The 15,649-nt window shown below is 42.2% G+C and overlaps 2 protein-coding genes across 9 annotated transcripts in view; both read right to left on the bottom strand.

Annotated features, from left to right (window-relative positions):
* AGBL4 (AGBL carboxypeptidase 4) overlaps positions 1-15,649 on the bottom strand; it is a 2,106,705-nt gene that overhangs the window by 639,318 nt on the left and 1,451,738 nt on the right. The gene's annotated exons all lie outside the window — the stretch shown is intronic.
* BEND5 (BEN domain containing 5) overlaps positions 9,170-15,649 on the bottom strand; it is a 62,235-nt gene continuing 55,755 nt past the window's right edge. Inside the window, exons 5-7 of the mRNA XM_068239041.1 lie at positions 14,894-15,042; positions 11,242-11,455; positions 9,170-9,754 (exon numbers count right to left, since the gene is read on the bottom strand). Coding sequence (XP_068095142.1) covers positions 9,597-9,754; positions 11,242-11,455; positions 14,894-15,042 — 521 coding nt within the window. The 3' untranslated portion in view covers positions 9,170-9,596. The remainder of the gene's footprint in view (positions 9,755-11,241; positions 11,456-14,893; positions 15,043-15,649) is intronic.

Genomic DNA, 15,649 nt, shown 5'->3' on the forward strand with positions numbered 1-15,649 from the left:
TCACTTCTGGAATTTTAGACTTTAAAGTCCGAAAACCACTGCGCCTGCGTTACCGTGTCCTCACTGCCGCTGATGTCACCAGAAGCGTACTGCGCAGGCCCAGTATGGTCTGTGCCTGCGCCGTACGCTCCTGGTGACATCGGGGGAGCGAGGACACGGCAACGCAAGCGCAGTGGTTTGCAGACTTTAAAGTCTGAAATTCCAGAAGTGAGCCAGAGGCGGGGCCGGAGCATCGGTGAGTGGCTGCACGGGTACAGGATGCCTGCGGGGGACCATTAGAAGCCCCTGGTAAGTTCAACTCATTTTCCCCCGACCCCCCTACAGTATCCCTTTAAGCAATACCAGTTGCCTGACTGCCTCTAATTATTTTAACCATAGACCCTGAACAAGTATGCTGCAGATCAGGCATTTCTGACATTATTGTCAGATCTGACAAGATTATCTGCATGCTTGTTTCTGGTGTGATAGACACTACTACAGAATAGATTAGCAGGGCTGCCAGGCAACTGGTATTATTTGAAAGAAAAAAAAATGGAATCCTCCATAGCCCTCTTGCTACAGTTGTTCTGTAAGGGCTCTGCCTCTGACACAGGAGACCTGTGTTCAAACCTCTTCAGTAAGCCTGCACCTATTCAGTACGGAGTTCTTGGGATAGACTCCCTAACACTGCTACTGCCTACTGTGTGTACTCTAGTGGCTGCCTCACAAGAGCTTTAAGTTCAACAGGATAAAAGCGCTATACAAATATTGGAATTATTATTATTACTGTGAAAAAAGGGCTGCTTCTGTTTACTGGGACGCTGAAAAGGCAACATGAAGACCGCAGCCTCTCCGGAAGCCTGGCTAGAGAGCATTCCACAGCGTTTTCCACTAGCGCAACATGTCTGGAGACCAAAATAAATACACAGGCACCAGCCTTGGTTTTACTATTTAATAATAACCAACTTGAATGTTCGGCAGTAAAAAATACAATTCATTTCTTGAAAATAGAAACAAAGTGCTGCAAAACACAATAAGCATAAAACATTTGTCGGAATGGCTCTTGAAGCAGACCTGTTCCGTGGTAACGGCCTATATGGCCAATTTTTTTTACAGAGGCCAACAGAAGTGAGAATACAGCTAGTTCTTGTAGAGCTGACATAGTGACAATATCAAGGACATAATGTTCCGGCGGCCATTTTGTACAGGAAGCTATTTTCCCATGGCTGACATCACTAGGGACACATGAAAGGTCACCTGTCACAGTCTTGGGCACACAGTACCCTAGTGCTGACAGCAAGTCTATCAACAAGTTGAAGGAAAAATTCATGAAGTATAAAATAGATGTAAGCTGTAGCAGTTATTTCCCCCAAGATATAGAAGTTTTTGAAATTCATTTCCAAACACAATTTTTATCTCATTAAGATCTGCCTTGAAAAAAGCCCTATTTCCTGAATTTTTCTTCCACCCTTCTCCCTCTATAGGTAATTTAACACTGAGTCATGTGACTCAAACTGCTATGGCTTTTATTGGCTTGACCTGACTCCTCCCCACCACACCCATGAGCCCCTGCATTGCTTCCATTTTGCTGCACCTTGGAAGGGTGAGAGGTAGAGGCACCACACCTCCTTTCAGATATCTACAAGAGAGGATGGGCTGCTGCGATCCATAAGCTGAAACCGATTTTGACATTGATGGAAGTCTCATTGTGACATCTTCGCTGGAACTTTTAGGGGTCCCAATGCGCATAATGAGGTGTTTTGAGGGGAACGTAGAGTTTTACCCTCTTAAAAGAGATGTTTGCTTTGTGATCTTTAACATGTTCAATGCTTATGCTTCTACCACTGCTAATAACACAAAAAGCAATTAAGGTAACCATATGGCCTTGCAGCAATGAGCTTACATGTTTCAGACAGAGCTAAATTTCAAGTATAGGTTTGCTCTAATCAGAAAGGGTAGAGGAGTAGGGATAGCAGACTTCTAAAAAAAAAAGGCGACCTTTCGCAAGCTGCCAAGGCAGAAGAACCTGGCATGGGGTAGCCGGGGGATTCCCCTTGCTGTAGTGGGAAGACCTATTAATGCTAAATAACCCCCCTCCCTTAGCAATCTCTCCATAAATATATTTCAGATTACCAGTCTTTAAAGAGGAACTGCAGTTAAAATACCCTAGTGAACAAAATTGCTTTTTTTTCCTTTTACAATATTCTTGTATAGATTATTTAGTCAGTGTTTGCCCATTGTAAGATCTTTCCTCTCCCTGATTTACTGTATATTCTGCAATTTAACTGGTAGCACCATCATTAGTCCTGCCAGGTGATCTGTATGGAAAGTTCATTACTGAAAGTTCTATGCACAGAGGGAGATATTGCTTGTTTGGCAGTTGGAAACATGGTATTTCCCACAATGCAATGAGGTTCACAGACATCAAACTGTGGGGGCGGTTTCATCACAATATCAGCCATACAGACTCCCCTGATGATCTATTCGAGAAAAGGTAAAGATTTCTTGTGGGAAAGGGAGTATCGGCCACTGATTGGAATAAAGTTCAATCTTAGGTTTAAGTTCCTCTTTAAGGCAGTTAGGTTTTTATTGTAGGTATGTCTTAACTAACACACATGCTCTTCCTTCTGCAAATCAAAAGGTTAATTGAGTCTAAGGCAAGATTATACGGTGTGTCCGTTCATTCGCAATATAGAAAACAGATATATAAACTTCTTCTATTAGGATCTTGTTTAAGGGGGAACTGAAGAGAGGGGTATATGGAGGCTGCCATGTTTATTTCCTTTTAATCAATACAAGTTGCCTGCCAGCCCTGCTAATCCTCTGCCTCTAATACTATTAGCCATAGCCCCTGAACAAGCATGCAGCAGAACAGGTGTTTCAGACTTTAAAGTCAGATCTGACAAGACTAGCTGCATGCTTGTTTCTGGTGTTATTCAGATACTACTGCAGAGAAATAGACCAGCAGGGCTGCCAGGCAACTGGTATTGATTAAAAGGAAATAAATATGGCAGCCTCTGTATACCTCTTACTTCAGTTCCCCTTTAAATGTTTTTTGGTTCTCTTTTGCCTGAAATATATTGGCAATTGAGCAAAGGCAACTCAAACTGCATTTTCACATATCTTAGTATAGCCGTACTCCACCATGTCTGGCAAACAGGTCTGCTTCAAGCCATCATTCCATTGCACAACACAATTTTACTTACAGGTTGCTTTGAAAGTTGCAATAGTGCAAATACAGAGTACTCAAATGTAAGAACCGCTGCGCAAATGATATATAACTCCGCTATTTGTGAAACGGAGGTCATTATGGAGTGATTAACAAAGGCCAGTGTTTACAGGAGACTACAGAAGAAACGTGACTTGTAACAGAGAAATCGAACTCAGGTGGTTCAAGGAAAGAAATCAAACAGTCATGTGTGGCCTCACAAATAGTCTGCTCCTAGTGGCATAGCGATAGGGGATGCAGAGGTTGCGACCACACCGGGCCCCTTGGGGCCCTACCTCAATGCAGTATTCACTCTTTATTGGTCCTGTACTGGTAATGATCACTTCTACAGATGCTTTGAATAGTGGTGATCATTAACAAACTGTTCCCCTCCTCTGCTTGCACCTTTAATACTATTGGCTGTCCTTGGCAGGATTTGGTGGGCCGTATCAATTGTCATGTAGATTTGCCCAGATTTTCCAGCTTTCTTGATCAATACATTGGTCAAATCAACGATTGAGCATTCTTATTGTGGTACCCATTTTTATCAGATTCGATAAAATTATCGGAACCAAGAGTCGATCGGCCCGCAACATTGCTAGATATATGGCTTCCTATACCACCTTTGATTACAATGCTGATGTGAAATATAACATCTGCCACAATGGCTACCAACATAGTCAATTCCTTCTAGAGTAGCAGCTGATCTAACGTACAGCTGAGTGCCTGGCCAATGGAATCCCCAAAGATACATATAGCTGTATTTACTGTGCGATGTGACAAGTTATGCTTGGAAACTTTTTAAACTTATTTTTTAATCTTTTTAGGTATTCTTATTTTTCATCTCCTAATCCGTTTCAAGGGAACGTCAGTTTAGAATTTAGGCCCATTTTAATCCCTGGGAGCTGGTGGTGGAAATACGCAAAATTTTGCATACATCTTCGCAATTACGCCTATACGTAATTAGGATTTGTAAATTGAACTGCTTTCGTATAGTCATTCGTAATTTCCTGTAACATTTTGCGTAATTTCATGCTGACTTTAGCAGTGAATAGTAAAGTCCCCATACATGCTATTGCTACAAAAATTGCTACATATGTTAAGGAGAATATTGGGTACAAGTAAGAAAAAAAAAGGAATTTTCCAAAAAGACCTTGTAGTTTTTGAGAAAATTGATTTTAAAAATGCAGAGGAAAAATGGTTTTTATACTCAGAAAAGTATAAGATTAAAAACCATTTTACTTTGCATTTTTAAAATCGATTTTCCCAAAAACTCCAAGTCTTTTTGAAAAATTTTTTTGACTAGTACCTACTATTCTCCTTAATATATGGACCAATTTTGGTAGCAATAGCACATTTGGGGGCTTTGCTATTGACCATTAAATTTGGCGTAAAATTACGTGAAATAATGAAATATTACTATTACATACAAAATTAATTACGATTATCTCTGAAATTTCGCATTACGATTACAATGCGTAATTGCGAATTTTTTGGATGCGAAATTTCGGCCCACCGCTAGTGGACATGGCAATTTGTTCCTACTCTAGGCAATCCAGTGTGGATTTCTTGAAAGTGGACCTGAACTCTTGCACAGGACAGAAAACAGAGAAATGCACCCTGTATGTATTTAGAGAGTTTAGCCTGTCTAATTCCCCCTCCATCTGTGACTAATCACACTTGTAATATCGATCTCTTAGCTGTGTCAGCTCGCTGCCTTGGCAGAGCAGCTAATTTGTCAACATAAGATGTTAACCCTATCTCTGCTTGCATGAAAGTAGGAAGTAGACACACTGCAGATTTATTGCAGGATCTATATCAGCTATCACAAAGAAATGTTTTTCTTTATAGTGCTTTTACTTAACTTTTAGAGCAAAGAGGAAGTTCTGAGTTTAGGTCCGCTTTAAAACGTTTTGGCATGGGGGACTGTCATTTCCGACGTTTGTGTGTTTTAGTGATCCTGGGTGCTATTGGAAAACCCAGAAAGAATTGATAAAAAAAAGGAGACTCTACTTTGGGATGTGAAATAGTCAAACAATTCCTGATTAATGCCTTGTTATAACTTATTTTGATACTTTTCTGATATGCATTTGAGCAACAGCACTCTTGTGCAGTTTTGTATTCTTTGGCAAATATTATCCTATTTTAGTCATTTTTTCCCCATGTTGCGTCGCTCATAACTGGCAGAGGCTGGAATTAGGGCAATTCAAATTGGCAATTAGTTTTGAATGAAGCAGAGCTACACGATTCTCTCAAGACAATGAGGAATGCTAGAAGGACACAACGACGTGATTATGAAAAAGAAGAATGAAAGGTGAGGGGGATTCATAGAATTTAGAAACTAAAGACCGTACAGTAAAAAAAGTTATCATCAGAATATGTTAAAAAGGTGAGCTTATGCTTTAAATTGACGATGCGTCAATATTTTTTTTCTGACCCGGAATTGAAATTCGTGACCTTATGCTTCACAGTCAGGGGGAATACCTCTAAACCTTCCCATCTGTCAGAGTATACTACGCTACCACTTCTGCATCACTGTCTGTTGCCTCTATTGAGGCTCAGTATGTGGCTAGACTTTCTGGCTTGCTGTTCCTACTCCTTGCCAAGCATCCCCAACATCCACCTTCCCTTCTTCCAACCTCATCCCAAGCCCCCCCCCCCCCCCTTTTCAAATACTGATTCCAGTTAGATTCTAGGTGGGGATGGGTGAGTGGAATACAATTTAATAAAGTATGTCGGGTTCAAGTATACAGTCCTCTGAAGAAGAAAAACACCATGTAAAGTTTTTCCCTTCTTAACTTGTGCACACATCAACTTAGTATCTTCACTCAACTAGTATATTAAGGTAAAGGTAAAGTTATTCCAGAAAAAAAAACATAACTAAGAAAAAAAGACTCTGCAATCACTAAGTGTTATAGATTGCCCAGCAAGCTCATGGTGAACCAGAACTCCTAGGAGTGTGTAATGGGCCACAATGGACCAAAAAGCCCTCTTACTAAAATGCTATGCAAAAACGGAAGGTATTTGTGATTATTCAGGTCCGGAGCTAGACAAATATATGCTCACTCCAACCTGAAATCACAAATACGTTCTGATTTTAGGAAGGCAAACTTCTGTTTTGCAATCACTTAGTAATAGATATGATAATTTCCTCTGTGGAGAAACAAAAAGTACACCTTTGGCTCTAATACTTGGCACTGACCCGTTTGGTATAAAGAAAGCTCTTCAAAAAAGAAAAATCAATATTGGGATTCTTGGGATCCTGCATTACCACCATTTAAAAGTACACCTGAAGCTGGGAAGCCGCTGGATTGACTAGAGGCTTCACCTATCCTTGTATAGCCCACTAATCCAATAGAACGAAGTGCTCACGCGTAAAGAGCCCACCAACCCAGCAGAACAAAAATGCTTGCGCAAGGAGGAAAAAAGTATGTGCAACTTCGTTCTACTGGGCATGCACAGAGCTTACTTGCACATGCTCAGTCTGGATGCTCAGAAGATGAGTAAGAACCTTGCGCTGGAATGGTGGGCTCAATGAGGAGGCCTGTGGACTATACAGATGCTTCCAAATAACTACTTACGTAAGTAACTTTTTGAATTGCTTCCGGTGTACTTTAAAGCGACGGTGGTTCTTGTATTCCATAACTTTGCTGGGTAAACCCTTTTTTGGCAGTAAAAAAACCTTGCATGCACGGCCCAATGAAACCACCCAAATCCATCGATAAGGTACTCAGAACAACCACCTGTTACCGTTACTTTGATTAAGCATTACATTTAGGAGGGCAATTACTTTTTCATGTGCAAAGCTAGGGACAGATCAAGTTGCGCCTGGGGCAAGGTCAGGTTTTAGCGCCTAAACTGCCATTCCCCATCCAGTTTTGGCGCCTAAAGTTCAGGTTTTGGTGCCAAAAATGCCATTCCCCATCCAGTTTTGGCACCTAAAGGTCAGGTTTTGGCGCCTAAAGATCAGGTTTTGGCGCCTAAACTGCCATTCCCCATCCAAATTTTGCCGCCTTTTTAAGAATTCAACAAACTGCGCCTGGGGCGAGATACCCGCTTGCCCCCCCTAGATCCGTCGCTGTGCAAAGCTTGACTGTTAGTGAACTTTTTTTCCTTCAACAGAGGGTGAGATGAGAATGAGAATTCAAAAACCATGTATTGTTTTAACTTAGGATATTCTATATAGAATGATATCAAACAATTAGAACTAAATTGTTTTGCAGCATCAGGAACAATTGTTATAAATAAGAAAAAAGAAATGGGAAAAGAAGAAAAAAATGGGGAGTATCGGTATTGGGACTTTTCCTTTCAGCCTGTTGGTTATATTACATACCTCTATTGATCAATAAAATGATGATCAAACATCTGTAGACTGAAAAAGTCAAAATGCTTCTATGGGGTGTACTTTTTCACGACCATATCTCAAATTATGTTGTAGATGAAAGACGGGAGTCTAAAGATCCGATTGGTGTGGGATTGCTTTTTGAGAACAGTTATGATGTACACAAGCATACTCACCTTATGTATAGACCTTCTGATACAGGCAAAATGCTACATAGATAGTCTGGCCGAAAGAAACCTTTGTCCATAAAGTTCAACCAATATCGATAATGTCTGAGTAACAACAGCGTTCGGTCAAGAATGGCAATTACGCACCATTGATTATTACCCCCAGGATGGGGTCTGGCAGGGGTTGTGTGCAAAAGATGATGGGAACAGTCATATGACTGTTTCAAGATCCAATCGCTAATGGCCACCTTTGGTAAAATTTCTCTTAAGTTTCTGACTATCGTAAAGTTTAGTACAGACATAACGCTCTGTCTCACCTAACAATACTCTACCATCTCCTGATTTCGAAACAGAAGGCCTCTGCCGATGACCCACATTCCTGCCTCAGATTTACTGCTCCCGTGCACGCTGTATTTTAGTCACCTGTTTACAACTACAGTAGAGTCCTGGTTACCCACAACTCAACTAACCAGCAGTCTCAACCAACCGTCACAAATCAGCAGTAATACTCACAGTGATGAAGTCCAACTTCTTAGGCTGTTTGTGGGCAGTGCTGAAAGACTGAGCTCCACAGTTCCCCCAAGGTTAATATACTTTCAATTACTGTATTTTAAAGGACGACTATCGCGAATATGTTTACATGTACGGTACTTTAAATTTTAACATTTACAAATGAGAAGTAAATTTCTCCGAAAGGAAAATAAAGAAACCGACAGGTTTTGGACTAGCTCATCTCCCCATGGGGGGATTAGGGTTTTCTTTATTTTCAAAAGCATTTAGTGAATGGCAGTTGCTCCATCCAACTGCCAGATCAGTGTGTGGTGAGCAGGGAGGCTGGCCAGCATCTTTGTATAAATCCTTTACATAGAGTGTCTTTATAAGGAATAAAGGCAATACTGAGAATACCCCACGAGGAGATGAGCTTTTCTAAAACCTGTTGGTTCTGTCAGATTTATACTACCTATTGTAAGTGACAGCAACATAGGAGAAAAGTCATTTATGGCTCATTTTACTCTGGAAGAAACATACTTCTTATTTGTACGAGTTTACACGCATTTTAAATGTTACACTTTTTTACGATAGTGGGCCTTTAACATTAAATACAGAGTTCATAGTACTTATATATAGAGTGGGGTATAGGTCTGTACTAGCTGGGCCTATTTTTAACATTGAGCCAAAAGTAACCAGAAAGCATTTTTATCTGGGATTAGCCTATATCTGTCAATGCTGATTAAACAAGACTCTACTGTACATTCCCCAGACCCATGGTATATACTGCCCGGAAGAGACCAGAGTGCGTGTCTGTACAGGCATCACTACACACCCTCGATTGTGCTTTGCACAACCAGACTATCATCCGTTTGTCAGAAAATAGTCAGCTTTTGACCCTTCTAGCTATAGATATCCAATTGTAAACAGACACAACTTCACTACATGGAAACTTATGTACAAAAGATAAGTAGCAAAACTGAGTGAGGCATAAAAATATAAAAATAATAATAATAATAAAAAAAGAAAAGCTTACTAAAAATACCTTAGCAATATTGCGTATGGCCATGTAGCACATATACCGTTAATTGTACTCGTTACACAAATCAGAAGTGCATTTTGCGAAAATTAAGCTTTACGAGACGACAACTCCCAAACTTCGTGCTTCCTGCGCGATTCAATCCTGCTGCTTTCGAGTTTCCGCAGACTGCCGTTTACGAGTTTCCGCGGATGGAGGAACGAAGCGACTGCGTTCCTCGCAGCCACATCCCAAAAAACTATATATCGAATGAAGCTGCGCATTTTGGTTGTGAAAGTAAGACGGTTTCCAGAAACGAAAACGTTTGACATTTGAAGAGGGTGGAAATCTAAACGCAGTAACAAACGCCGCGGGACTGACGCAGTCACCACATTATTGTACGCTGTACTTTGCCTCCCGACGCTCCTCGTTCTTGCACGACTTGTTGATGTCCATGATCTTCTCGCAGATGTATTTGTTGACTTTGGAGAGCCGTTGTGCGATTTCATTCTCGTCCATCGTCTCTTGTGCTATTCTGTCATACACGCATTCTGCGGGGAGAAGAGAACAGGAAGTTACAGCTGCTCGGTGCAAACAGCCTTTGCATGCATACTATAGGTGTCCGTGCAAAAGGATCTCTACCTATTCCACGTTCATTTTGAATTCATCCACACCTTTGGGGATGGGGTAGAGTTATCCAAAATGTATTAGGACAGGGGGGCAGGAGTAGAGATTCTATACTAATGCACACTACTAATATTTCAGCGGAAAGCTATATTCATAAAGGGGTTGTGTGGTTTAACAAGGAAAAAAAGAGCACAAAAAAAAAGCCTGGTGCAGGTAGGGCCTTAAAGGACACCTGAAGCGAGAGGAGTAACATACTTCTTTCCTTTTTAAAGAGACTTAAATGTATGATATAATGAATTGGTTGTATAGTACGGATAATTACTAGAACATTAGTAGCAAAAAAAATTCTCATATTTTTATTTTCAGTTATACAGCTTTTTTTTTTTTTTTTTTTAATAACATTGCATCATTCTCTAATATTTGCAGTTTACACACTACTTAGCATTCTAAATGTTTTTACAGAGCAAGCTAGTGAACTTTTGAACTGTCCTGAACTGTTCTCTGCAAAGGAAAAAACAATACAGTTCAGATAAAAACCTTTAGAAAACAGAGCTCTCTGCCACTTTGAAAGTTGTGAAGCTCAATGGCAATTTGCATAGATAACAAGTGGCGTTTCTTAACTCTTCCTGTACTGGAAACAATATTAGACTTATGTCTCTGCTGCTAATTCTTTATTTATTAGCTGTACTACACAACCAACTTATTATATCATAATTTTTTTCAGCTTCAGTGTCTCTTTAAGCATTACTAGTTGCCTGGCTGTCCTGCTGATCCTCTACTTTTAGCCATGCAGCAGATCAGGTGTTTCTGACATTATTGTCAGAGCTGACAAGATTAGCTGCATGCTTGTTTCTGGTCTGATTCAGACACTACTGCAGCCAAATAGATCATCAGGGTTGCCAGGAAACTAAATATGGCAGCTTCCAAATTCCTCTTGCTTCAGTTGTCTTTAATTTATCAATAGTAAAAGGTTTAAAAAGACATCTGAAGTGAGAGTGATATGGAGGCTGGCATATTTATTTCCTTTTAAACAATGCACTTTGCCTGGCTGTCCTGCTGATCTTCTACCTCTATTAGTTTTAGCCATATACCCTGAACAAGCATGCAGATGTTTGACTGTATTTGCTGCATGCTTGTTTCAGGTGTGTGTTTCAGACACAACTGATGTATAAAAGATCAGCAGCACAGCCAGGCAATTTGCATCATTTAAAAGGAAATAAACACAGCAATGTCCATATATATGGCAGCTCCAGTGGGGGGGGGGGGGGGGGGGGGGGGGTCACTTCAGGTGTCCATTAAAACCTGTGCAGGGAACATGACCACTTTGCTTATTCTGCACATGTTTATAAGCACATGCCTTAGTTTTATGCTCCTGTAGAACACATAAGGGAAAATGAATGAAATAAAGCACCTCTGATGACGCTAAGTTTGTGGGGGGAGAGCGGAGGTTTGGGACTTGCGTCTTTTTTCTTCTTTGTCGCCACGCCGGTCACGCTGCGATTCTTCAGTACATCGGTCCCCCAAATCATGACGGCCAGATTCTTTGTATACTTGGAGTCTCCTTGCGTGGCTTGTAACTGGTGCCACTTCTCCTCGTTCACCCACACGCCGCTGCCCAGGTGCACCTGAATGAATACACAAAGAAAACCGTCATTACTATTGGATACGTGATATTACTTGCATTAAAGCGGGATTGTCACCAAATTTCAACAGCAACTGGTCTGAGTTTATTAAGTGATAAAGATGCTAATCCTGCATTCAAAACTTTCAAAACTATTTCTGCTGTTATGGTCTGAAGTTATTACATACCTTAGGAGCACTGGCCCTTTAATTGCCATTGCCAAACAGTTGCATGCTGGGGTTTTTTTTTTATCTATAATATATCTATAATATATTCCTCCTCCCTTTGTTTCCCCCTCCTTCTAATGACATAAGACAGTGCACTTCCTAGTATAGGCCTCAGTGGGAGTGTCTGAAGACTCTGGGAGGAGGGCGGGTAACAAATACACATTAGCAAGAGGAGAAAAAAGAGTGAGGGAGGAAATTATATCAGCAGGTCAAAGGTAACCAAGATGGAAACTGTCTAGAATAGGATGCTCTGCTTTTCCTTTATAAAATTCACAAGAATCATAACGTGGACAGTGAACTACATCTGTTATGTAAGTAGAACTAATGTTTATCTACTTTTATATGTGTTTTTTTTTCTAGGTTAGCATGGGTGTCACTTGTTCTTTAAAGTCCCATATAAACAATGCCGGTTCCCTGGCTGCCATGCTGAGCTTTTGGCTTTAGTTGTGTTTGAGTCACACACCTGCAACAAGCATGCAGCCAGTGGGCGTCCGTATATGTATCCGCTGGTTAGCTGGGCGCAGAGTGACCCGAATGAGGACTCACCCTGCTGCTGCTCAAATTCCCGTCGGCGCTAAATACTATCCCCCTTCCAAGTCATCGCAACTTGGAGGGAGATGTAGCCTTACGCGCCCCGCACAGTATAACATTACTGCTAGGACGGCACCTAGTTAAGGCGCTCGGTGCTTAGAGCCGAAGCCACCTGCTTTGGACAGAGGAGTCAGAGCAGTATCACAGCATCTGATCTCCAGATGCCAGTGCTTTACATGTTTATTAAGTGAGTCATCAGTCATTATGTGCTACCCCATGAAATACTTACCTGGGTCTTCCAGGAGCCCCTTGCAGCCGCCGGTCCCGAGGACGACCTCCTCTAGTGAGCCTGTGCAAGCGCCACTGTCAATCAAGTCCACGTTGTCCGCCGTGTACTGCTCAGGCACAGAACTACTGCTGACAACATGCACTTGACAGCGGCGCTCGTGCAGGCGCAGCCTCTGCACCGGCGGGGACCCCGGGCCGGTGGCTGCGAGTGGAGATGCTGCATGGGACATGTCGGCTGCAAGGGGCTGGAGGAAGCCCCGGATAGGTATCTCATGGGGTAGCACATATAGACTGATGACTTCTAGTAACTTTTTGCTCACATGAAGATAAATACTTGGAAATACCTTCTGTTGTGGAAAGACAAACTTGTATTTGCCATAGCTCTTTCAGTTTGGGGGCTTTCTGGTTCCTGTTTGCTCTTTATACAATTCTGAATGTTTCTAGTTCTCCATGACTTACTTCTATAACCATGAATAAACCCACCCCCACATTGAAAAGCTGGCAAAAATGGGTGACCCAAGGATAAAGCCCCCCATATCCATGCAGAGTACAGGGAAGTGTGCCAATAGCTATACTCACCTCTCCCAGCTCCAGCAGTGGTCCTTGCATCTCCTCTGCAATTTCGTGAGCTCCAGGTTCATGGTCATGTGACCAGAGCAAAGGATGGAAGTCTTGCAGGCAGTTCAAACTGCAAGGGAGTCATGAGGAGAGCTGCTGGAGCCAGGAGTGTAAACTACAGCAACAGGCACACTTACAACACGTTCCCTACATGGGGGATAATACATAAGTAGCAAATAGGCCAATCCTGACTTTTTACCCATTTTGGAGGCTATGAAAAGGACTGCTTGTCCTACTGTGAAGCCACATCAATCCATAGCTTACACTCATGTATCCGTACACAAAAAGAAAAAAGAGAAAAAGGCCTGAAACACTTGGCTTTAAAGAGTAGCTGTCAGCCATACTATCTCAGAAAAAAAAAAACCACATATATAAGTAGATAAATACTTGCTCTAATTACATAACATATGTATTGCACTGTCCACGTTTTGATTTAAGTGATTTTTTTTACAGTAAAAAAGAAAATCCTTCTTAGCATTTCCCATCTTAACTGTGGCTATTTTAAAGCCAATCCTGATGTCATTTCCTCCCTCATTCTCCTCTGCTTGATTTGCCCGCCCTCCACTATAGAAAGTGCATTGTATCAGCATGAGAAATATTGGCCAATCAGAGAGGTGTGTGAGGGGATAAAAGGAGGGAAAGAGGCTTCAGCCAATCAGGCTACATTAGTTAAGTCTGAGGGGAAAGTAGAAAAGTAAAAAAGGACAACCCAGCATGCCCTGCAACTTCCTTTGCATGGCAATGTACCAAATAAGAGTCAGGTACACTGGGGAATGTTCATTTATCAACAAGAAAAGTAATGGTGATTTTAACTTTTTTGGATTGCCTGGTTAGCGTCCCTATTACTTGTTTCCCAGAGAAAAATAAAGAATTGATTTTTGAATTTATACCCGACAGTTACACTTTAAGTTGGCTAGCACAGCTCTGTGAAATTAGCAGGCTGTAGTACAATCAACAGACTGGAAATTCTGGGTGCATTCCTAGCTTCGAGGACACAACAGTACGATTTGCATCTTCAGAAATGAGCAGTGCATTATGGGAGTGACGTCTCGCCTGCATGCAGAATATTTCAAAATACTTTCCATTTAGGAAGGCAAGGTTGTACATGGGGCAGCTTTTCAGTAGGGGACCCTTTGGTTCCATTTGGGCAAAAACCTTAGCAGCTGTGGTTCTCCAGGATCTAAAGTGTTTCCAAGCAGAAGCTCAGGTACAAAATAGGGAAAACAGGTACTTACCAAAGGAGAGGGAAGCCTCTTGATCCTAATGAGGGTTCCTATGACTTCCTCTGGTCCGTTGTTGCTTGGGGACCCTCCAAAGATTACGGACAAGGGCTTGTAGGTAATCTGATCAGGGCTACGCTCCTCTTTAAGCGAGAAGGTGGCTGTACTGCGCCTGCATGTGTACGGCAGCACTGGCACAGTAGAAGTGTGTAGAAGCGGCTCCGTGCTATTGCACAGGCGTGGCTGTGTTTGTGCCGGAAGAGGGACGAGGCCCCCGATCAGTTGGAGGGAATGGGGGACCAGAGGACAGCGAGGGTTGCCTCATTAGGATGCAGAGGCTTCCCTCTCTTGCCTCTTAGGCAAGTATATGTTTCTGAACCCGAGCTTCTGCTCTGGTTCTCATAGTTCCAACAACTTTAGCCTACAGGTCCCATCATAGAATCATAGCAATGCATTCTTTCTAGAAGCAGCCAATTCCCATAACCAGGAAAAGATGGGTCTAATAGCCACACCAAAAGAAAAATGTATTATAATCCACTAGAAATAGACTGTCCTTACCTTCCCATTTTCTAGGATGTACTTATCCACCACCGGGGCAGGAGTGGGGTAGAAGGAGGACGTATTGGCCTCTTCAGTGGTCAGTTTCTGCATCTCAGGCTCCGCCTCACAAAGTTCTGAAGATTCAGACTTTAGCTCGATGGTATAACCTGGAAATAAGAAGCAGGAGAAGCGTTAGCAGGTTACAACCAAGATAATCATCTCTCTGTACTGCTGTTGTCTCTACTCCAGCAACCCAAAGATAATGGGCTCAATTCACAAAGAATGCACGTTTTTGTGCGAGATCTCAAAAATGATTGCGGTTTTCCTACTAAAGGGCCGTACACACATGAGACGAAACTTAATTCCCTGCAACCCCCCCCCGGTTGTGCGACTTGTCCTGGAAGATCACTACAGCCGAGCGACAGCATCCTTTTCCTGCACATACATCGCCCCCTGCATAATGTCACTCCCACATTGCTCCGCCTCCCCTCACGTACATTAGAACTTGCCTTCACTTGCAAGCGAGCAATGCGTCTGCTCAGCCTCTACACATGAGGACTTTTATCCGGCAGGGATCCCTTGGTCAACAGTCCTTGGCCGAGTCTGTACTATTGCTGTGGAAGGGAGGGGGGGCAATGTCGCAGTTCATGATGGAGTGACCCAAGCAGGTGGAGAACAATGCCCTCTGCTTGCGTTTGGCTGAGACAATCTGCCAGGACAATCACTCACCAATGCATTGAGAGGGATCGCAAGGCCGCTGCATACACGCTAGAT

The sequence above is a fragment of the Hyperolius riggenbachi genome, chromosome 6, assembly GCF_040937935.1.
Source record: "Hyperolius riggenbachi isolate aHypRig1 chromosome 6, aHypRig1.pri, whole genome shotgun sequence".
Taxonomy (NCBI): domain Eukaryota; kingdom Metazoa; phylum Chordata; class Amphibia; order Anura; family Hyperoliidae; genus Hyperolius; species Hyperolius riggenbachi.